Source organism: Neolamprologus multifasciatus, chromosome 13 (assembly GCF_963576455.1).
Source record: "Neolamprologus multifasciatus chromosome 13, fNeoMul1.2, whole genome shotgun sequence".
Classification (NCBI taxonomy): domain Eukaryota; kingdom Metazoa; phylum Chordata; class Actinopteri; order Cichliformes; family Cichlidae; genus Neolamprologus; species Neolamprologus multifasciatus.
The window spans coordinates 33,852,186-33,874,737 of record NC_140451.1 but is presented as its reverse complement, the minus strand read 5'-3'; the positions used below and the strand labels follow the sequence as shown (position 1 = coordinate 33,874,737).

Here is a 22,552-nt window from a genome sequence, read left to right as displayed (position 1 = left end):
CATACACTCTTATATTGTACATATATTTATTCATATAATTCTCAGATTTAGCCATTCTTATATTTGCTTGTTCTTATGTTATTGTATTTTTGCACACCTCTGTTGCTTGTGAAGTTCGCACACAAGAATTTCACTCGCATGTACTGTACCAGTGTACCTGCACATGTGATGTGACGATAAAAGTGATTTGATGTTGTGCTCAGGGGAAGTGGGGAGCTGGAGGTTGCCATTTGAACACACCCACTGGTAAAATGCTGCCACCTGGTGGTGAACGTTGTAGTTAACTTCAGAAGGGAGTGATTAGGAAACGTGGTTTTAACCAACCACTTAAACTTCAGACAGTAAACTTAAGTGAGACAGCTTTACAACGTGCTTTATGCAATCTTAGTTTAGCAAATGTTAGAATAAAACTCTGAAAAAGTGACTATGAAACCCAAGACTGTGTGAACACAACATTTACACGATAAGTAAATACTGTCAGTGCAGATTCCTGTTTACAAAAACATTGTCTGAAGATGATTTTACAGTGTTAGGGACAAACCCCAGCACTCAGATGCTATCAGCCAATCAGATACTGGCTCATCATATTTGTTGCTGGTTAGGATGTAATGCATGGCATTATTTTAGTGCCTCTATTCTGAGCACACACTTCTGAGCACTTTTGCAAACATGTGATGTCTTGATACATCGAGCAGATATTTGAAGTTTGCACAGCACCATCCTCACCTGAAAATATCTTAAAAGTTTATTTTGTGAACCAGAAAGAGTAATAAACTCCACCAGCCTCCGCAACTGCCTCGTTTGGGTTTTGGACGAAATGCATTCTGGGATATTTGCCTGGGTTTGGCTACAGTAGCTAGCTAGCTGATTGGAGACCAAAACAGCCAATCAGAATTTTAGCATCCAAGTCTGTGATTGGTTGGTTTTGTGGCACACTTATAACGGTGTACAGAGAGTCGAGCGCACGAGATGTTGAGAGCGACACGCTGAGAGCAGGTGTGCAGACGTCTGTGAGCACAGAGATCTGAGCGAGAGCAAACGCCAACAGCTGAGCCAGAGGGGCTGTTATTGTGTTTGCATGTGGATAGTCGCAAACACTGAAATTCATTTCTTGCACACAGAAATTAATTTTGTTCGCTCAAATTAAACTTTTGCTTGCTCAAAATATTTTTCTCCCCAACACGCAACATTTGTGCTTGCAATTTTTTTTACGTGCGCTCAGAATAGAGGCACTAAAATGACGCCATAGTAATGTACCTCTGACACCAAGAGTGGGCGGTAATGTGTCCATAAAACAATTATTCACAAGACTGTGGCGTTCAGCCGCTCACTCACAAAGTTAACCCATAATTAACAAACAGAATGCTAACGCTACCCAAGCTAAAGGCAGCTCAATGCGAAATGCAATGAACACGATGATGCTTAGACTATGTTGCCCCCTGCTGGACATCAGAGAGAATGCAGGTTTAAACCACTCAGAAGGTCAGAGAGGGAGCGCGCTCAGCTGTGCTTTGACTCGCTGAAAGAGCAGGCTTACAGTACCTGAGTGACCTGCAGGGAGGACAGGGAGAAGCTCTATGGAGAGATCGAGGTCCGGAGCTTCAGTCAAAGGTGGACATGGAAGACGCTTTGATGGAAATGCTGTTTGAAGAGTTCGCTCCATGACTCATCCATGATTTCTAAAGAAAACGCTGCAGCTGGAGGTCAGACAGAGGAGCGTTAAAAATGACGTCCCAACGTCTTAAAGGTTAGAAGACAAAGTGTCTGAGGCGCTTTGCAGAGGGCTGAGCAATGAGGTCAAACAGCTGGAGGTGTTGGACGTTCAAATCCAGGAGCAGCACAGAGCTCTGAGTGCAGGAGGAAGGAGAAACATGAGCGAGAAGATGGTTGACGAGATCGCCAAGAAGCTCAGTGTCCAGCTGCAGGGTGAAACCCCAGAAGAAGAAACGCTGGAGGACCAAAACGAAGTGCAGGAACATCAGTCACTGAAGGAAGAAGAGGACACCGATACCCGCTCCCAGGAAGTCTGGAAATACCGTGTGAGGAAGAGGAGACTGTACGAGCTCCGAGCGATGCGATCCTACGGGAGGAGCGTGAGTCTGCAGGTAAACCAGACACAGGAAGAGACGCCAGCAGGAAAATGCTGTCGGCCATGTTTGGCTGCTGCAGGGCTGTTTACGGCCTGTTATTGTTCCCAGCTGTGAAACACACCATCCGTGTTTCTGCTCGGTCATTGTTGTGTAACTTGTTATTGAGTTTGAGAGACGTTTCAGTCCTAACGAAGCTTCGCAGTCGTCCTGACTTCCTGTCAGAGTCCAGACTTTCTGCAGGTCTCAATAGATACAAATCTTTAGTCACAGTCTGAGACTCACAGACGGGTCATTTAATCAATATTTTGTTGGTAAAACTTATTTATTATTGTTTACTTTTTGTGCTTCTGTGCATTGAGCTGATTTAGCTCCAGAATAAAGTGCATCATTTTACGTTTTCTTTAGATTAAGAGAATTAAACATTTTTATCATTAAATATCTTCTTTTAGCCCAAATAAATACTGACTTTATGAGAGAGAAACACTGGTGACAACTAGTTTTCAGAAGTTTAATTATTTGAAGGACTTTTTAAGGAAAAACAGTTGAGCAACAAATCACAGCAGTTTGCAGGAACACTGGACCAGGTGACCACAGTTGTTGATGCTGACTCACGTTTCCTTTTTTCAGCCCCGTTTTGAAGGAAATGCACCAAATTTATATAACTGAATGCTTTTTATTTTTCACAGTCATTTTACGAGTGGAGCTCTTATTTTGAAAGGCTCTGTGCAGCAGCAGCTGATGATTAATCGGTCACTTGTGAAAAAGCATCCATGCATGCATTTAGAGTGAAGTGGTTAAACGTCCGTCCGCCTCTCCAGCAGGGAGCATGTGCGACCAGAGAAAGATCCACGTCTTCCTCGGGGCTCCTCCGCCCGCCTGCAGCCCAGCCTCAGAGCCCGGAGCCGGGTTAGAGGAAGACGATCGTGCTCCTGCTCGCTGGAGACACCTGGAGCTCACCTGGAGGGACGGGCAGCTCAGACCTGCAGGTGAGGCGTTCAGGGACCAAACAGGGGGAGGAGCACTCACTGCTGCTTTGCTCTTTTTATTAACTGAATTACTGAGCTGTAAACGTGCAGGCAGCCACAGGCCATGGCGTCTCTGTGAGGACGCTTTGTGTCTCTTTATGGGCTGCAGGGAACTTTTAAAACTCACCTGTTAGATTTACTGATCAGGATCACTCAGGAGGCAGAATCGTCGACGCTTCTGTGAACGTCAGACTAAGAAAAATAATCCAGGACGTTTGTAAATTTTCAAGTGATCCTGGAAATGAGAGCGGAGAGGCGAGCGTACACCGTGATCCGACAATCACTGAAGGCGATCGGACAGGAAACAGAGACGGACAGGAAGCAGAGACAGGAAGTCTGAAGGAGGATCTGTTTCAGGAGTCAGACGCCGGACGGGACGATCAGCCATCAGCTTCGGTTCACGAGTACCTGGACCGCTGTTTCCCTGCCGCCCAACCAGATCATCAAAAACCTGAACAACCGCCAGCCGCCGCACCTCTTTCCTCCCAGACTCATTACCTCGCCACCTGGACTCTGAGCCAGGCATTAATCCTGAGACGCAGTGTCCAATCAGCATCCAGCCCAGAGAAAACCCCGCCCAAACACACCCAAACGCCTCCCTCCGTCTCGTCCAGCACCCCCGAGCTCTTCAGCCCAGCGACGCCGTCGCCTGCAGCCTCTGCCGAGCTCTTCAGTCACGCCTGTGTGACCCCGAGAGTGGAGGAAGGCGGTGTTGTCCTTGAGGCCACCACCGACGGGGTCCTCTGTTCTCAAGAGTCCACAACTAACGCCAAGTCCCCCGCCAAGTCCCCCAGCAGCAAAAAAGCCAGAATCTCCCCACAGTCACCTGACAGCGGTGCCACCACCACACTCCTGGCCCGATGTGACAAACCAGGCATGCGGTACTCAGTTCTGGTGGCGGCGGTTCACCCCTGTCACCTGAAGGAAGTCAAGGTGAGTCCAGGTGTTTCCAGGTAACACCGGTTTGTACCACAACGTGCTGCAGTGGGATAATGCAGCGTCCAGTTTAAGGTCAAAGGAAGAGAAAAATGCATGATGGGAGCATCAGCATCAGCTCAGCAAAGAAACCATGTTTGGTTAGAAAGAAATGAAACAATAAACACCTGGATAAAGACATGAATTCTAATCATGAGCACGAGATGTTTTATACTCTACTTTCTCTGATATGAGGTAACTTTAGTGACCAGACAACCTCTGGAAAGCAGTGATGCTCTGGTCAGTAACTGGTGACAGCAGGGTGGGGACCAGAAACATGAAGGATGATGTCATGACCATGTAGAGGTTTGTATATAAAGAAAAGAAAGCGAGCTCGAGCCCTGCAGAGCCGGACGGCGACCGTCAGGCTCGTCAGTGACGACTGCTGAAAGACGGCATGGTCGAGCATAAAGGGCGGTGTCATCAGCATACAGGTGAACAGACGTGAGCTCGAGCCCTGAGCTACACCTTCAGTGATAAAGGGGGGCGGAGCTTAGACTAAACTCTATCCATCTGCTGCTGAAATGTTTCTGATGGTCAAAAACTTCACGAATGTTTGTTTCATGTCTGCAGGTGAAGTCGGGGCGGTCGGCGGGCGCCTCTGTGCCTTTAGCGTCTATTGTAGTGACAGACCAATCTGGCGTTGAGATGAAGGTGGTGCTATGGCGGCGGGCTGCATTCTGGGCGTTGACTGTAGGACCTGGAGACGCTCTGCTCATCACAGGTACAAACAGCTGACTGGTTTAGTTTGATGCTCTGTGTCACGGATGAAGACACCTGCAGTCTTCCTCCCACCTTGGCCTGGCAGCTTTGTCCATCTTTAATTTACAGTCTGCAACTTTTCTTCATAAATGGGCGGGGCTGTCACCTTCAGACGGTCGCCGCCCTGCCATGAGGCGAGTTGTGTCCACGTGCATGAGCTCTCTGTGTGTTTTGTCAGCGCTGCAGGTGAACGAGGACAGGTGGAGAGGGGAGACGGTGCTGCAGTCGACCTTCAGCAGCAAACTGCTCAACGTGGGACAGATCACTTCCTCCTCTTCACCACCAGGTAAGCCGAGCCTTCGTCCAATCACGTGCCTCCAAAGCTGACCTGCTTCAGTTCCCTCTCTCTCTCTCTGTAGTTTCCCAGCAGGTTAATGCTCGCTCTCTCAGGTGTCTGTGCAGCTTTCTCCGAGAGCGCCGCCCCCTCTTGGTGTCTCTGCCACGCCGCCCCCCTCAAGACCTGAACCGCCTCCCCTACGCCACCCTGAGGTCACTGAGGGCAAACGCACTGGTCCACGCCCTGCTGCGAGTCACGCATACACACATCAGCCCAGGTGAGTCTCACCTGTACCTGTGCTGCTCTCATTGAAGCTCTGAGTGTTTCAGCAGTCGAGTCGAGTCAGTGATGTCGATTATTTAAGTCGGCTGAACTGTTCGCTGCACGCTGTTTTTCAGAGTGGCGTGCTGAGGCGGAGTCTCGCAGCAGGTCGGCGGTTCAGCTGAATGCTGTCCTGACTGTGGAGCAGCCGGAGGACCAGCAGGGGGCGGTGTTACTGTGGGGAGCAGCTGTGGACTGGCTGCCTCGCTTCAGCAGAGACAAAGGTACGCTTGGGAACAAAGCCTGTACATCAAAGATGGACACAGCCGTCGCCAGACCCCACTGTGTGGTGAAATCCCACTTACACTCTGGTGTCTGTGGGACGAGTGCTGCAGTACTTCTACTGTCGGGACGAGTACTGCGGTACTTCTACTGTCGGGACGAGTACTGCGGTGCTTCTACTGTAGGGACGAGTACTGCAGTACTTCTACTGTAGGGACGAGTGCTGCAGTACTTCTACTGTCGGGACGAGTACTGCGGTACTTCTACTGTCGGGACGAGTACTGCGGTACTTCTACTGTAGGGACGAGTACTGCAGTACTTCTACTGTAGGGACGAGTGCTGCAGTACTTCTACTGTCGGGACGAGTACTGCAGTACTTCTACTGTAGGGACGAGTACTGTCGGGACGAGTACTGCGGTGCTTCTACTGTAGGGACGAGTACTGCAGTACTTCTACTGTAGGGACGAGTGCTGCAGTACTTCTACTGTCGGGACGAGTACTGCAGTACTTCTACTGTAGGGACGAGTACTGCAGTACTTCTACTGTCGGGACGAGTACTGCAGTACTTCTACTGTCGGGACGAGTACTGCAGTACTTCTACTAGGGACGAGTGCTGCAGTGCTTCTACTAGGGACGAGTGCTGCGGTGCTTCTACTGTAGGGACGAGTACTGCAGTACTTCTACTGTAGGGACGAGTACTGCGGTACTTCTACTGTCGGGACGAGTGCTGCAGTACTTCTACTGTCGGGACGAGTACTGCAGTACTTCTACTGTAGGGACGAGTACTGCAGTACTTCTACTGTAGGGACGAGTACTGCAGTACTTCTACTAGGGACGAGTGCTGCAGTGCTTCTACTGTAGGGACGAGTGCTGCAGTACTTCTACTGTAGGGACGAGTGCTGCAGTGCTTCTACTGTAGGGACGAGTGCTGCAGTACTTCTACTGTAGGGACGAGTGCTGCAGTACTTCTACTGTCGGGACGAGTGCTGCAGTGCTTCTACTGTAGGGACGAGTGCTGCAGTACTTCTACTGTCGGGACGAGTGCTGCAGTGCTTCTACTGTAGGGACGAGTGCTGCAGTACTTCTACTGTAGGGACGAGTGCTGCAGTACTTCTACTGTAGGGACGAGTACTGCAGTACGTCTACTGTCGGGACGAGTGCTGCAGTACTTCTACTGTCGGGACGAGTGCTGCGGTACTTCTACTGTCGGGACGAGTGCCGCAGTACTTCTGTAGGGACGAGTACTGCAGTACTTCTGTAGGGACGAGTACTGCAGTACTTCTACTGTCGGGACGGGGTACTGCAGTACTTCTACTGTCGGGACGAGTACTGTAGTACGTCTACTGTAGGGACGAGTGCTGCAGTACGTCTACTGTGGGGACGAGTGCTGCAGTACTTCTACTGTAGGGACGAGTACTGTAGTACGTCTACTGTCGGGACGAGTGCTGCAGTACTTCTACTGTCAGGACGAGTGCTGCAGTACTTCTACTGTAGGGACGAGTGCTGCAGTACTTCTACTGTGGGGACGAGTACTGCAGTACTTCTACTGTCGGGACGAGTACTGTAGTACGTCTACTGTAGGGACGAGTGCTGCAGTACGTCTACTGTGGGGACGAGTACTGCAGTACTTCTACTGTCGGCCTTCGGACACTCTCACATGTAGCACAGCTGCTGAGAGGAAGCTCAAAAGCTGCGTTGATACTTAAGGACGTCTGACCTGCTTCTAGCACCAAACTAACAAACTGTCACTTTAGCTTCCAGCTTTACTTTAAGAGTTTGTTGCTGTGAATCACACCAACAGGAAATCCTGTCTCCTCAGGGGCTGTTTGGGACTTCCGTGTCCTCCTGGTAAGGGAGGGTCTGACCTCTGACCTTCCGGAGCTGCACTCCACCCCCTGGAGCACCGTTCAGGCCGTGGACCCAACTGACCGCCGAGTGCAGGACTTCCACTGGACACGGCGGTGCCAGAAAGGAAACAGCGGCACTCCGGAGCTGGACTTGGACACGCTGCTGTCCCAGAAGTACAGCGGTGAGCTAAACTACGAAACCTGAAACGTCCTCAGCAGATTTATCACCGCGTTTAAAGAGCCGCGAATGTTTTCTTCTCCGCTCCATCAGGTGACGCGGAGCTCAGAGTCCAGGTCATCACCTTCTGCTTTCAGGATGCGCCGGCTTCCCAGAATGCACCTCAGCCCGTCCTGGACGGCTCCACGTCACTGGAAGGCATCATGGCGGCGCTGAGCGGTGACATCACTTACACCGGCTGTGGGCGCTGCTCTGCAGAGCTCGACACAGACGCCAACGACATCTACAGGCCGTGTTACCCCTGCCTGCCCCACACCGCTGTACGCCGCTACTACAGGTACTGATGACATCATCAGATGATTAACGTTTTTTTTTAATTTCTTTTAGTTTTAAATATAAAAATAAATAAATGAATCCAAGTTTCAGAGCCTCACAGATTAAAACACCAGCATGTGTTGGTGTGTTTTTCAGACCAGGTGTGCTGACAGTGAGTGGGCGGGGCTCCATCCAGGTGTGTGTTCAGGTACCTCCTGATCCTCTGCAGAAGATCCTCAAGGCTCCGCCCGATAAACTCCATCGTAGCTCAGGTGAGACGGTCGTTCAAAGAGTGAAGCTTTATTCCAAGCAGGCAGCGCAGGCGTGACCCACGGGCTGCCGCCACAGCTGGGTCGGCGTCCAACCACAGAGCCCGACCTCCTCACCGGTTTCTCTGCTGCTGTCGGCAGCGCCGATGCAGAGTGATGGAACATCTCCGACTGGCTGAAGGAGCTCAGCTTCCTCAGGAATCAGCTCGATGTGGATGGCGAGGTTATCACACTCCTCCACCACATCCTCCAGCTTCACCATCTCTCTGGTCAAAGCAGATGAAGCACAAAAACATCCACTAGTAATCGTTTCCTCCTCCTGCCCATCACTAGCACAGAGTGTGTCTGCTGGTGTGCCCTCAGCCCTGCAAAGGTGAGTCCAGTCCAACCGTCTGAGGGCAGGAGGAGCTGCAGTTACAGAAAGTGTCCAGCAGAGGGAGTCGCTGCACAGGAAACCTGCTGGAAAATGATGAATATGCAGGAGAGTCAGAGGATGTTGATTCAGGTGAACATCCTGGCTTCTTAGAAGTCATTTAATCATTGTAATGACACAGTGTTGGTGAAAAATATGGATTTCCTGTGTCATCTACATTCTTGAAACAAGTTCCTGCACAGACGTAAATGTGTGAAACAGCCTGAAGTTCACAGAAAGTGTTTGCAGATCTTAATGAGTGGCTGTGCTTCCCTCATGAATGAATCCAACATGACTGCTCGTTCCTGTCAGCGAGACGATTATAAAAGGAAAACAAAGGTCATCCGTGGAACATGTCAAAGTCTCTAAAACGGGAAATGCACAAGAAGACCAATCCAAACCAGCGGGATAGAAACGGAGCTCGGAGTGGGTATAGAGGAGCCATGGTGGACCATGGATGGACGCATGGGTGGATGCATGGATGGAAGCATGGATGGACGCATGGATGGACGCACGGGTGGACGCACGGGTGGATGCATGGATGGACGCATGGGTGGATGCATGGGTGGATGCATGGATGGACGCATGGGTGGATGCATGGGTGGACGCATGGGTGGACGCATGGGTGGATGCATGGGTGGATGCATGGCTGAATCGGGGTCTGTCAAACCGATTGTTAAAGCTCTTCCTCAGAGTCTGGCGCTCAGATTGAACATTTCAAATGAAACGGGAATAAAATGATGACGAGGCTCCATCCTCCATCTTTTCCACGGTGGAACTGACGTCATTGTTATAAAAGCTCAGAGCTGCACCGTGATGATTACATCATCGTTACTCATACAAATTCTATTTTTGAGGTGTTTGATGAAGCCAGGGTGTTAAAATAGTTTAGTAATAATAATGATACATTTTATTTATGGCCTCCTTGAAGGCCCTCGAGGTCACCTTACAATGATCTATCAACAGTAGCAACAATACAATAAAATATAGCAACATAAAATGTAAACAAACAGTGTTGGTTTGGTTCAAAGAAAGAAAGCTGAGTGAGCATCCTGGTGATCCTGTAACTGTGCTGTCACGTGTCCACGTCCCGCGGCCAGCTGAACGTGCACACGCAGACTCAGAGTCATGAGGCCCTAAAGGCAGCGCGATGTCTGTAACCCAAAATATAGGATCCGTTTATATCGCCTGTTTCCTCTTTCTGCACTTGTTGTAGTGCAGTTTGCTCGTGTCTGTGGTAACTGCACTTTTTGGGTTACAGTACACTGAGTAGGAGAATATCAGTCTCAGGGGGAGTCAAAGGAGCTTGTAAAGAAAAGCGTCTGGACTTCTTTAAGTTACTTGAAGACATTTCACCTTCATCCGAGAAGCTTCTTCAGTTCTAAGGTCAAATGGTGGAGAGTCCCAGATATAAACCTAGTGGGAGTTTCCCCCCACAGAGGGACAAAAGGACCCCCTGATGATCCTCTAATCGCCTGAGCCAAGGTGTGAAACTGGGTGTGGGTCCCAATCAGCCAGAGTTTCAGGTGAGTTCATTGTGAAACCTGGCCCCACCTTATCATGTGATTTCCTGAGGTCAGATGTCCCAGGATGTGAGTGGGCCTTAAGGCGTCTGGGGAGGGAACTCAAAACTGGATTATAGATGGCAGAGAGTTGGTGTCGTAAACCACCGCCTCTGTTCAAAGATGGTCGCTCACAGTGGACATAGATGCTTCTTTCACTCCTCTTTCAAACCATCTGTCCTCTTGTCCAAAATGTGAACATTGGCATCCTCAAAGAGTGACCTTTGACCTTTAGATGCAGATGGACAGCTGAGTCTTGTCCTGTGGAGGTGGCTCTTCTGTGTTGTGCCATGCGCTTGTGAAGTGGCTGTTTGGTCTCTCCAATGTAGAGGTCTGGGCATTCCTCGCTGCTGTACAGCAAACACCACATTGTTAAGTCTGTGTTTTGGTGTTTTGTCTTTCGGGTGAACCAGTTTGTGTCTGAGTGTGTTGCTGGGTCTGAAGTACACCGGGATGTCATGCTTGGAGAAAACCCTCCTGAGTTTCTCTGATACACCGGCTACATAGGGGATGACAATGTTGTTGCGTCTGTCCTTCTTATCCTCCCTCGCTGGTGTCTGATCTTCTTTTCTGTGCCTCTTTGCTGACTTTAAGAACGCCCATTTAGGATAGCCGCACGTTTTGAGTGCTTCCTTTACATGTGTGTGTTCCTTCTTTTTCCCTTCAGGCTTAGAGGGAACATGTTCTGCCCGGTGGTGTAGGGGCCTGATTACTCCAAGTTTGTGTTCCAGAGGGTGATGGGAGTCAAACGTCTTCAAGTAACTTAAAGAAGTCCAGACGCTTTTCTTTGCAAGCTCCTTTGACTACGATGACCTGGATGACTGAGAACCTTCACAGACAGTCTCAAGGGGAGGAGTCAGAGGAGGGAGGGGTCAGAGGGAGGAGTCACAAGAGGGAGGAGTCAGAGGGAGGAGTTACACAAGGAGTTCTTGGTCAGATGCTTCCTGGTGTGATTCTCGGCTCATCCTGTCTGAATCTGTTTTGTTCCTCAGCTCCGGGGTCGGAGGTGAAACACATCCAGGTGGCAGCAGAGAGGATCCACACCCTCCTCTCCCTCCCGAGGAAGACCTTCACCGCCACCATCAGAAGCAACTTCCTGTGCGATGAGAACAGCATCCCCATCAGTCAGGACCTCACGCTGCTGGACCTTCAGTTCCTCCCTGAACCCCGCTGACCTCACAGAGGACTGCACACCTGATGGCAGCTTTGGGATCTGTCCTGAGGACGGGTGTGACATAAGTAAAGAACAGGGCGGGGCTTATCAGAGGTCAAAGGTCAATAAAAACTCATTTTCAATGTTTCAGTGATGTTTTCATGTTTCACATTGATACCTACCAATGATATATATATGATATATTCTGGAGAGACAGGATCCAATCCAAATGAAGCTGCGTGGAAGGCGGGACGAGTCCTGCTCGCCCCCGTTACTCTTTAAAATGGGACAAAATGTCGACACTGGCAGGAAGAGGAGAGGCTTTGTACAGCGTGTAGAGCAGCTGTCACCAGTAGAAACACAACAAACATCTATACTTCAGTTTGGATTTAGTTTCATCTGGTCAGTTAAAACTAAATCAAAACTTTCCAGCTTTGACTAAAGTCCAGCACATTTACTCAGGGCCTCCCTGATGCTGTGTCTGTGGGGATGGTGTTCGCTCTGTGCTGTGGCGTCCTGATGGCGCCCAGTTTGTGCTCCGGTGGGTGATGAGAGTCAAACCTTAGATACTGACCCGTATGTGTAGGTGTACACGTCAGCGTTTAGATGTCCCCGTTACTGATGGGGCGCCGTTTGTAAAGTGAAACATGCTGAAATTAACGGCAACATTTTTCCACATGTAGCTCAAAACCTCAAAAAACATGTTTTTTCAAGTCATTTTTTACAACATTTAGTAAAATATTTGTAACTTTTCATATTTAAGTTATAAGCACAATGTTAAATGGGCGCAAAGTAGTTGGTGCCTGTCGTGGTGGAGCCACCAAGCTGAAGAAGGAGTCCTACTGGGCTTGGTTAGTCTGTGGGTCTCACAGGTACCGACATGGCCAAGAGGAACGCAACGCGGGCGGTGGCGGAAGCAAAAACTCGGGTGTGGGAGGAGTTCGGAGAGGCCGTGGAAAAAGATTTTCGGACTGCCTCGAAGAGATTCTGGCAAACCGTCAGGCGTCTCAGGAGGGGAAGCGGTGCTCCACCTGCACTGTGTTTAGTGCTGGCGAGCGCTGCTGACGTCAACTGAGAAAATTGTCGGGCGGTGGAAGGAACACTTCGAGGACCTCCTTAATCCCACTGACACGTCTTCTGTGGCGGAAGCAGAGTCTGGGGATGACCCGCCAATATCTGGGGGCGAGGTCACTGAGGCAGTCAAACAACGTCTTCGTGGCAGAGCCCCCGAGTTCCTCAGGATGTTGTAGGGCTGTCCTGGTTGACACGCCTCTACAATGTGGTAGAGGCGTGGTCCCCATCTTTAAGAAGGGGACCAGAGGGTGTTTTGAATCACACTCCTCAGCCTCCCTGGGAAAGTCTGTGGCAGCGTGCTGGAGAGGAGAGTTCGTCCGTTAGTCGAACCTCAGATACCTGAGGAACAATGCAGTTTTCGTCCTGGTTGCAAAACACTGGACCAGCTAAATCTCACAGTGTAAGAAGGCTAACCTGCCACTGATCAGTGTTGCTGATCAATGACAGTTTGCATATTAATGATCATAAACTGAGCTCCCAGCCCTTTGTTCCTTCAGTGCGCTGGTTTCAGTCATCGTGCAAATGTCCTGTTTATAAGATTGAAACCTGCAGTCAGCTGAGACTGAAGACGTCACCTGATGATGACGAAACGATTCTCCCACTGAAAACGTCCAGAGGAACAGAATCGACCTTTTTGGACACACAATATCTAGACATCTGCAGAGAAACACATTTCTTCATTGTCTCCTTTGTTCTTTTAATCCTGGACCTGCATCATCCAGAAATCTCATGCTGAGCTACTCTGTCTGAAACAAGCTGCTTTAGCTTAGCTCTCACTTAAATATTTAAAGCCGGTCAGAGCAGCACGCTCTGTTTTGTGTAACTAAGCTCTGCAACCACGTGAGCTAGCACAATAATTTTTTTTGCATATGAAACCGGAGGAGTTGTTCTTACATCTTATGCCATCAGCTTGTCCTCGGTCACAGTTTTCTTCCACATATAACTTTGCAAAAACTGCATAAAAAGCACTTGCAGCAACAAAAACATAATATTCCAGAAACACGCTTTGCCGATCCGATCAGCTGTTCATAACACTTCCTACGTCCATCAGCGCGAACTTTTGCATGTCCGCCATGACCTGCCCGAAACCGGAAGTGACGTCATTTTCGCGGAAATGTAGTTTTTTTACTCATCAGGGCCCCATACTGGTGTTTTTAAAAGTTATCTTTGACCTTATGACTTTGTGTCGTTTCTGGGACGCTTAGTGTAGCTGCCCACTTGGAATCACCACTCGTGACGCAGAGAGCTTTGACTGATGCATCTTTATTCTCTCCTCTTTAAACCACCGACAATATGGCACCGTGAAAACTATAAAGATGCACAAACAAATACCATTAAACATTTAAGTAAAAAGTGCAGAAATGTTCACATTTTACCATAGAAAAATATTTTGATTAACTCAAATAGTGACATTGACATAAATCAATAGTTTTTAAACTATTTATGTTACAGCATTTAATAAAATGAATTAACAACAACCTTTCTGTTTCTTAAATACATAAACAATCATTTGCATCATTAAACCTCTTTCTGCTTCCAAGGGTGCTAATCATGCTGAACCAGCTAGCCAACCTCCTCCATGCACATCTCTTAGCCAGTCTTTCCACACCACAAACAGATGACATGCATATACAATAAAAAACGAATTCAACCACATTGAGTAAACTTTCAAAGTTATAGCATGTGACAGATAAATAAAATACATAGTTTGCATGAGTATTTTCAAAAATTAAACGTTTTTACTCACTCTGAAGCAACGTGTTTTTGTCGTTTCGCTGAGAACAGAACAGGAAGTCTGACACAATAAAAGAGGAAGTGCCAAGGTACTCTTCAAAATAAAAGCGCAAAGTAAAGTGGCTTTGCCGGCATTTACACTTAGGACTCATATTGCACTGCTGGAAATAGTTTATTTTGATGCATATGCTGCTTTTTTGCAAATCTGCATTATAATATTTATTTTCGTTTTTCCTGCAGTGTATAAAAATTGGTGTATTTCAAAAATAAAACTATGAAGACACTCAAAATAAATTTCCTGTGGTGGGAAACTATTTTGTGCAACTTTTTTGTATTTACAGTTTTGAGGGATAAGCCTCTTAAATTTCTCTAACTAGAAATATATGTTAAAAAAACAAAAACGATTTTCAATTTTTTTGTAGTTTATTGCACTTTTTTGCAATTTATGTAATTACTATGCACTTAATGCAGACATATTATTACAATTTAGGCTGTAATGGTTGTATTGATGTATAGCAACTTGAAATGCTCCCAAAAATGGCTCCACAGCATGTAAACATATAATATAAGCTCTGGCGGACTTGGCTCTATGGTAGGTCTTAAAGGGTTAAATACTGAAACAGTATAAAAACATTGAGGCTGCAGAGCTGACAGCTGTTCAGACGTTACTGCTGCTCCCAGTGTTTCATCGAAGCATTTAATGCCTTTGTCTTATTTCTGTGACTACGTTTACATTTGGGTTTGAAATGTTATATGATTGAGTTTATAATGAATCAAAGTGTATGTCAACATAAGGAAAAACATCAGAAGTAAATGGAAAAAACCCACATTTTCATAAATGTATTTATTTATTTAATTGTTTGTTATGACAGTATTTATTTCAAATTGCTTTTATTGATTTTCAATGATCATATATTGAAATATCTGTGTGTAAGATTTTTATTTTTCTTAGAATTAAAACTAATATATGCTTTAAAACATCCGCCATGGAGTTTACGAGAAGCTTCTATGAGACAAAATACTGACAAACAGACCAGAAGAAGGAAAAGTCCAGTAAAACATTTAGATTTATTCATTCATAACATCTTTGCTGGTGCAAAACACAGAAAACACGGTGAAGAAAACACGGTGAATAAAACACGGTGAATAAAACACAGTGAATAAAACACGGTGAATAAAGGCTGATGATGCATTAAAATCTTTAGTTCTGTGCAAAACTGAAGATCAGAGAAAATGTGGGCGCTCTCGTCCTTCTGGATCTTCTCTGAGTGGTTTGGTGGAAGTCGGGTTTTCTTTTGCTTCAGTTCCCTTTCAGTTCTTCTCCCAGCTCGAACAGATCCTCCATCAGATCTGAGACAAACCAAGGAGACAGAGGATGGGTTACGAACTCTAAACAGATTATACGTGAGTCTGAGCTGCTGATACGTCAGTCGGAGGTTCACTAAAGACAACTTAAACCAAAAGATGCAACATGTGTGTGAATATATCTGCTTTGGATTTCTGGCCTCATGCAGAATCCCAGTGCCTAAAACCCCTTTAACTTTTATTAAGGCTTCCTGTGAATGGCTGACTTCAGGAAGCCTGCTGAGGGGCAAAAACTGGTGCTTGCAGCGAGCACCCCGCCTGTAGCTGATCCTTTCTTTTGTCACTCCTCTGCTGAGGCATGAAGTCTTCCTGACATGTTTTCTTTTAGCAACAACTTCCTGACTTTAAGCCTTCATGGCTTCATCTTCAGTGAGCGGACAGCTGAGCACCAACAGGCTCTCTTTACCCCTACCTCTGCCTGCTGTGGCTCCTTCCTGTCCTACAGGTGCAGCTGATCCTCCACTCCCTCCTGCACCTCCTTCCATCGTCGGTCCCACGCTCCCTCCTGCACCTCCTCCCATCGTCGGTCCCACGCTCCCTCCTGCACCTCCTCCCATCGTCGGTCCCACGCTCCCTCCTGCACCTCCTCCCATCGTCGGTCCCACGCTCCCTCCTGTAGTTCCCGGTAAATTCCCTTCGGGTACTTGTTTCTTGCCCCCACTACCATCTTTGTTGGGCACATTTGGGAGGGGCGCTCCTTTATCATCTTTGTCCTTATTTTTGTTCTTGTTGCCTCCAAACATGGAGAAGATGCCGCCTCCTCCTCCTCCTCCTCCTTTCTTCTCACCTTTGTTCTTGTTGGCTGAGTTCAGAGCTCCCTTCACGGCCCCCTCCACCAAGCTACCTGCTCGGAAAAAACAAACACTTTAGGGTCAAAAACATCTGGATCTCCACTTCCCACCTTCTCTGCAGCTCAGTTTTCCAACACATTTTCCTCATTTAATGTTTTGAAGGCTCTGAGGAGGAACTGTAACGTTCCCAAACGTTCACCCAGAGCTGAGCTCTGTCTCAGACTCTGCAGCCTCAGTAAAGGTTCATGAAGCCATACTTGTCCATCAAATGTGGGTTGTTTGGAGGGCTGCAGGAGAAATATTCTTCTCTCTAACACGGCAGCTCAGCTGCTTCTGAACAAACACCAAAGTGCAGATGTTTGCCATCATGCACAGCAGCACGAGGAAACAAACAGCTCAGAGCAGCTGTGAGCAGCGTGATGATCTGAGTGCACCACGAGCTCCTCTCTACACCAAAGTATTCTAGAGTCGGCATGAGGCCGTCGGTCTCGCAGACAAAGCTCTGAGCGCAGCTGCAAACCTGCGACAGCACGTCTGCAGGGAGCTGCTGCAGAGCTCAGAGCTGAGCATGACTGAAAAGCTGAACGTGCTGAAGCGACGCTGTAAAGAGGACACAGCACATGGTTACATAATGAAACGCAGCAGGCAGTCACATGTCTGCTTATCAGTTCGTCACCTTGGCGATCTCTCGCTGGACGACATTTTCTTCCTTTTACAGCGCCACCCTGTGCTGCCGTTTGGTATCTAACATTACAGGACACGACAGAAACCTGCAACTAATTGCTGCTGAATCAGGGGGCGGAGTCAGTGTGCTTTAGTTCCTGTCAAATAAATGCTGACATGATGCAACGCGTCACACTTTTGTCCTTCTGAGGCTGTATCGAGTCATTCTAGACCCGATAATGACCAGATGACCTCACCTCCTCCTCCTCCTCATCCTCTGGTGGTCACTCAGCCGTGCCCCAGGGCCTCACCTAAGAGGTGCCCGGGAGGAACCCGTGTTATGACGTGGAAAAGTGGCCCCTCCCAAATGACTGCCTCCTCACACAGACAGGTTTTTCAGTTTTCAGCAATTTCTCAGCTCTGACTCGTCCTTGACGTGGGGGGCGTGGCACTCGCATCACAGGTACGATCAGTTAACAGCTCAGGTATGCATAATTAACAACCATTAATAAATGCTTAAACACACAACTTGGTCAAGTTAACTTAATCTGAAAAGAGGAATATTAACTAAAACTGCAGCCTTCTCACCTGCACCAGGTGAAGCAGGTAACCTGAACAAAAGGACGTAAAAATGAACAAAAACTAAAGAAAATATGAGCGTTTTTTTCTTGAAATACGCAGAATAAACCTGCCTCTGAGCCTGCTCCTAACAACAAAGCAACAAAACTGACCAAAGGAGCCAAAGAGGAGGTGAAGACCTCAGGTTTTACTAATGAAACATCACTTCCTCTTTAAATGTCTGCAGGAGAAGAGTTTATGCACCAGTTTCACTGTTTCGAATCAGACCATAAACGGGTGGTTCGTTTTTTTACTCACCCGCTTTTTGGCCGGCTATCTGTGCGAGGTTGTCCATCTCTGCGGCGTTTCTGTCTCTGAGGCGCACTCAGCTGTGCTTTAAGCTCAGCTCTCAGGTGAGAGCGCGGCCGGCGACGCCCCTCAGGTGGCTCAGCTGAGGAATCGGGTGTGTCTGCAGAGCAGCCCGACCTGTTCCACCGGCTCATTCATCGTTCACAGAACTGCTCTCCTCTTCTGTACTGACGTTACTTCGTATGTTTCTGTGCATCGAACTAAACACGAGCCAACACAAACGCCCATCACTGAATGTGAGCTCAAAGTGTTAAACTGACTCACCTGAAAACAAAAGCAAAGTCAGTATTTCTATGATACTTTCTGTTTCTACTTCTACTCTATTTCTGCTCTGATGCTCAGATGTTATTTGTAGTCTGTAGCAGAGCACGTGCACAGTACACAATGTGCACGTGCTCCACTGTAAAATAACAAATCTGACCCTAGAATAAAACTAGTTCATGCATTTATTACTTCCAGGCTGGACGACTGTAATTCATTATTATCAGGAAGTCATAAAAACTCCCTGAAAAGCCTTCAGCTAATCCAAAATGCTGCAGCAAGAGTCCTGACAGGGACTAGAAAGAGAGAGCATATTTCTCCTGTTTTGGCTTCCTGTTAAATCCAGAATTCAAAATCCTGCTCCTCACATACAAGGTCTTAAATAATCAGGCCCCATCTTATCTTAATGACCTTGTAGTACCATATCACCCTATTAGAGCACTTCGCTCTCGCTCTGCAGGCCTACTTGTTGTTCCTAGAGTATTTAAAAGTAGAATGGGAGGGAGAGCCTTCAGTTTTCAGGCCCCTCTTCTGTGGAACCAGCTTCCAGTTTGGATTCAGGAGACAGACACTATCTCTACTTTTAAGATTAGGCTTCAAACTTTCCTTTTTGCTAAAGCATATAGTTAGGGCTGGACCAGGTGACCCTGAATCCTCCCTTAGTTATGCTGCAATAGATGTAGGCTGCCGGGGGATTCCCATGATGCATTGGGTGTTTCTTCTTCACTCTCTATGTATTAACAGACCTCTCTGTATTGAATCATATCTGTTATTAATCTCTGTCTCTCTTCCACAGCATGTCTTTATCCTGTCTTCCTTCTCTCACCCCAACCAATCACAGCAGATGGCCCCGCCCCTTCCTGAGCCTGGTTCTGCTGGAGGTTTCTTCCTGTTAAAAGGGAGTTTTTCCTTCCCACTGTCGCCAAAGTGCTGCTCATAGGGGGTCATATGATTGTTGGGTTTTTCTCTGTATTATTGTAGGATCTACTGTACAATATAAAGCACCTTGAGGCGACTGTTGTTGTGATTTGGCGCTGATCAGTAGTTTTGTCTCGCCAGGGCGGAGCTCACTGTGGGTTCACGCCCTTGGCCACGCCCCTCTGGTCTCATCAGTGCAGCCAGCATTTAAGCCGGGGAGTGACTTCTACTCATCGCAGGATCGTTGTGTGTGACTCGCGTCAGTGCAGCCTAGTTCAGAGTTCATCTCGCAGCTCAGCACATCACTTCTAACGTTTCTTCTTTAGATCCTGGACCCGCCCTGGTGCTCCCTGAGTGGATTCCTGCTTTGAGTGTTTGGAGAGAGACTGATCATGAGTGGAGAGTGTCTGAAGAGGCGCTACCTGGATTCCCTGTCACAGTTTTGTGGATAGCACCTCCCCCATAAATACCCACTGTGTGCCTCTGAGCGAATCGTGACACTTAGAGCAAAATGTCACCTCTGTAATATTCTTGATATTTATAATTGAGCTATTTGTTCATATTAGAGCTATGCTTATATTTTTGTAATATATTGTATTATTTAATGAGTTCAGTCAGTTACTGCTATTGTCTTAACATCCTTATGGATTATTAAAGTATTCTGATACCATTTAATTCAAAGCTTAAGTTGATTATTATTTTCCAGCTGCTTGTAAATAATTAAGTCATCAGCATCTGCAGCGATCTGATCCTGTAACGTCTGTAACTCTGATGAGATTAAAGTTTGGAATCTATTATTTCACTTTAGATTTGAAACTGTTCAGTGTGTGTTTGTGTTTATTTTCATCACGTTCTCACTACTATCAGTGGATTAATAATCACTTCTATGCACATTACTTCATTCTAATTTTAATGGATAATAATTATTTATTAAAATATCAAATACTTCATTATTCTGTTATTTATTCTATTTGAACATTAAAAGTAATTTATAAATTATTTCATAATTAATTTTTTGTTATACATCTAATTCATGTATTACATATATTCACGACCCCCCATCAGGTCACAGAAAGGCCATTGATTGGTCACCTGTGTCACAGGTAGACGGTCATAGCAAACAGTACCTGTGCAGCGTTTCAGTTATTTTCTCCTCACGTTTAGATCATAGAAATGAATTATTTATGTGTGATGAGCCTCAGAGACTCTGTTTGACCAGAGTAATAATTCCACAGAACTGATTTATTCATTTCATTTATTCAAGGACAACCAAACCACAAACATGTATTTAAAGTGTATTTAAGTTCAAGCATTTTAGTTTTTATTACCCAACAATCATATGACCCCCTATGAGCAGCACTTTGGCGACAGTGGGAAGGAAAAACTCCCTTTTAATGGGAGGAAACCTGCGGCAGAACCAGGCTCAGGGAGGGGCGGGGCCATCTGCTGTGATTGGTTGGATTGATCCATGTTAATGCTGACAGCTGTAATAACAACAAATGATTAAATGCTGATTATTGGAGATAGTTGATCATATTTAAGATCGAAGAATTAATCAATGGCAGGACTTCTTTGAGCAGTTTTGTAGGAATGGGGTCTAAAAGACACGTTGATGGTTTGGAGGAAGTAATTATTGAAGTGAACTCAGATCAGTTGGAGAAAAAGAGTCTAACTAACATCAATGGTACTGAGAGTAGCTGTAGATAATATTACATCTGTGGGATGATTATTGGTCATTTTTCCTCTGATGGTTTGTGGCCATTTCCTTTCCAGCTCAGGAGTTATCTGCCTGAAGCTGTGCGTTTCTGAAAAGACGGATAAAAACGTGGATTTTTTTTAGTCTTTATTCAGGAGTGGGAGTTGTTTCCTCGGAGGTCGGGATGTGCTTTACAGCTTCCTGTTTTAGTTTCCTTCAGATGTTTCTTCAGCCAATTCGAAAAGATCATCCAGCAAATCTGAGAAGAACCAAAAGTGAGAAATTACGAATGAATCAGCGGCACAGCTGGTACACTTCCAAGGTTGCCATAAACAAAGAGGCGGCAGACGTGACGGAGCGATGTGCAGTCCTGCTCCTCATACGTACCTCCATCGTTGGCAGAAGCACTTTGTGGTTCTCCTTCCATCGCTGCTCCGCCTCCACCGCCAGCTTCAGGGAGCGGCCCTTCAGCGAAGAGACCCTTGAATCCGGACTTCCGCTCCTCCTCGTCCTCTCTGTTGAAGAGTCCTCCTTTGCCTTCGCCCTTGTCCACCTTCTTTTTGTCCTTGTCGCCTCCTGTCCGTGAGAAGATTCCTCCTCCACCTTTCTTCTTATTCTTGTCTTTGTTCCCTAAATGCAGAGCGCCCTTCACCGCACCCTCCACCGCATCTCCTGTACGAAAAGCACAACACCAGCATGGGTTTGAAATAACGGGTATACACGACGTTACTTCCTGTACTTCCACTTCCTGCTCCTCTTCCTCAGTTTCCTGTATAGCCGCAGAATCAGCTGTTGTCCCACTGCAGCTCGTATAAAAGCTTTATGGATGTTAAACCAGGTAACTATTAATACTGATAATCAGTAATAATCAGCTGAACCCAACGAGAGTAATTTTCCAGCTCCGGAGGCCATCTTTGAAAAGATGATGTGTATCGTACTGGTTTAGGTTGTCCAGTCTGGACTTTGTCATGTAAGCTGTAAAAGTATTTTTCACACTTTGAAATCTGAGACAATGCTCAAAATATCAAAACTGTTAAAGATAAACGAATTAAACGGTCGTTTGTGTTTCTCACATCAGAGTGAAACAGCGTCTGTGATGTCTGAGTATTAAGAAAAAAGCTGTCGAGTATTTGAGCGCACAGTTGTTGTTACTGTTGTCTGTGCATCAGCTCCACTAAAAAAACTCAAGTTTCCACCTGACTGCAGCTCCGCCTGCTCCACCAATCAAAGCAGGAGCAGAAAAACGAATCAGCTTCACTTCTTTTCCATTTATCATTATTACTGTTTTTGCACTCACCCACTTTCTTCCCGACAATCCCGGCCAGTGTGTCCATGTCTGTGATTTTCTGTGTTGCTGTGAGGAAACGTTTCCCTTCTCAGGCAGGTGGAGGTGAGACTGGAGGCGGTGACACCTTCAGGTGTTTGCAGACCAGCTCGACCTGTTCCACCTGCTGTGACCTCACAGACGTGAAACACAGAGTGGTTCTGACAGCTGCTGTTTGTTGTGCTTCGGTTTCGTGCATTCGTTTGGAGCAGTGGGTGTCCCAGCAGGACCAATCTGTCCTCTCCCCGTGTCCCGCAGTCCCCGTGTCCCGCAGTCCCCGTGTCCCGCAGTCCCCGTGTCCCGCAGTCCCCGTGTCCCGAAGTCCCCGTGTCCCGAAGTCCCCGTGTCCCGCAGTCCCCGTGTCCCGCAGTCCCCGTGTCCCGCAGTCCCC

At 47.1% G+C, this 22,552-nt stretch overlaps 2 protein-coding genes across 6 annotated transcripts; one reads left to right on the top strand and one right to left on the bottom strand.

Moving 5' to 3' along the window:
- Window positions 1-2,916: 2,916 nt before the first annotated feature.
- On the top strand, window positions 2,917-11,555 carry shld2 (shieldin complex subunit 2). The gene is made up of 10 exons (XM_085182464.1): window positions 2,917-3,076; window positions 3,237-4,048; window positions 4,664-4,814; window positions 5,031-5,138; window positions 5,212-5,406; window positions 5,528-5,674; window positions 7,492-7,701; window positions 7,791-8,034; window positions 8,169-8,284; window positions 11,248-11,555. Exons 1-10 carry the CDS (start codon window positions 2,917-2,919, stop codon window positions 11,427-11,429), a joined length of 2,325 nt encoding a protein of 774 aa, XP_085038590.1. The 3' UTR covers window positions 11,430-11,555.
- A 3,614-nt stretch (window positions 11,556-15,169) lies between these two features.
- Window positions 15,170-22,314, bottom strand: LOC146505950 (uncharacterized). 5 transcript variants are annotated; one of them, XM_085183175.1, is made up of 5 exons: window positions 22,135-22,314; window positions 21,225-21,509; window positions 17,912-21,096; window positions 16,369-16,425; window positions 15,170-15,566 (listed from the first exon to the last, which is right to left on the bottom strand). In XM_085183175.1, the coding sequence occupies exons 1-3, from the start codon at window positions 22,169-22,171 to the stop codon at window positions 21,044-21,046; spliced, it is 375 nt and encodes a 124-aa protein (XP_085039301.1). In that variant the 5' UTR covers window positions 22,172-22,314; the 3' UTR covers window positions 15,170-15,566; window positions 16,369-16,425; window positions 17,912-21,043. The 5 variants fall into 5 exon arrangements, with proteins under 5 accessions (XP_085039301.1, XP_085039300.1, XP_085039298.1 ...); XM_085183174.1 differs by lacking the exons at window positions 21,225-21,509; window positions 22,135-22,314 and adding an exon at window positions 15,994-16,056 and having other exon boundaries at window positions 16,165-16,425; window positions 17,912-18,224; XM_085183172.1 differs by lacking the exons at window positions 21,225-21,509; window positions 22,135-22,314 and adding an exon at window positions 15,994-16,092 and having other exon boundaries at window positions 16,165-16,425; window positions 17,912-18,223.
- Between the last annotated feature and the right edge of the window lie 238 nt (window positions 22,315-22,552).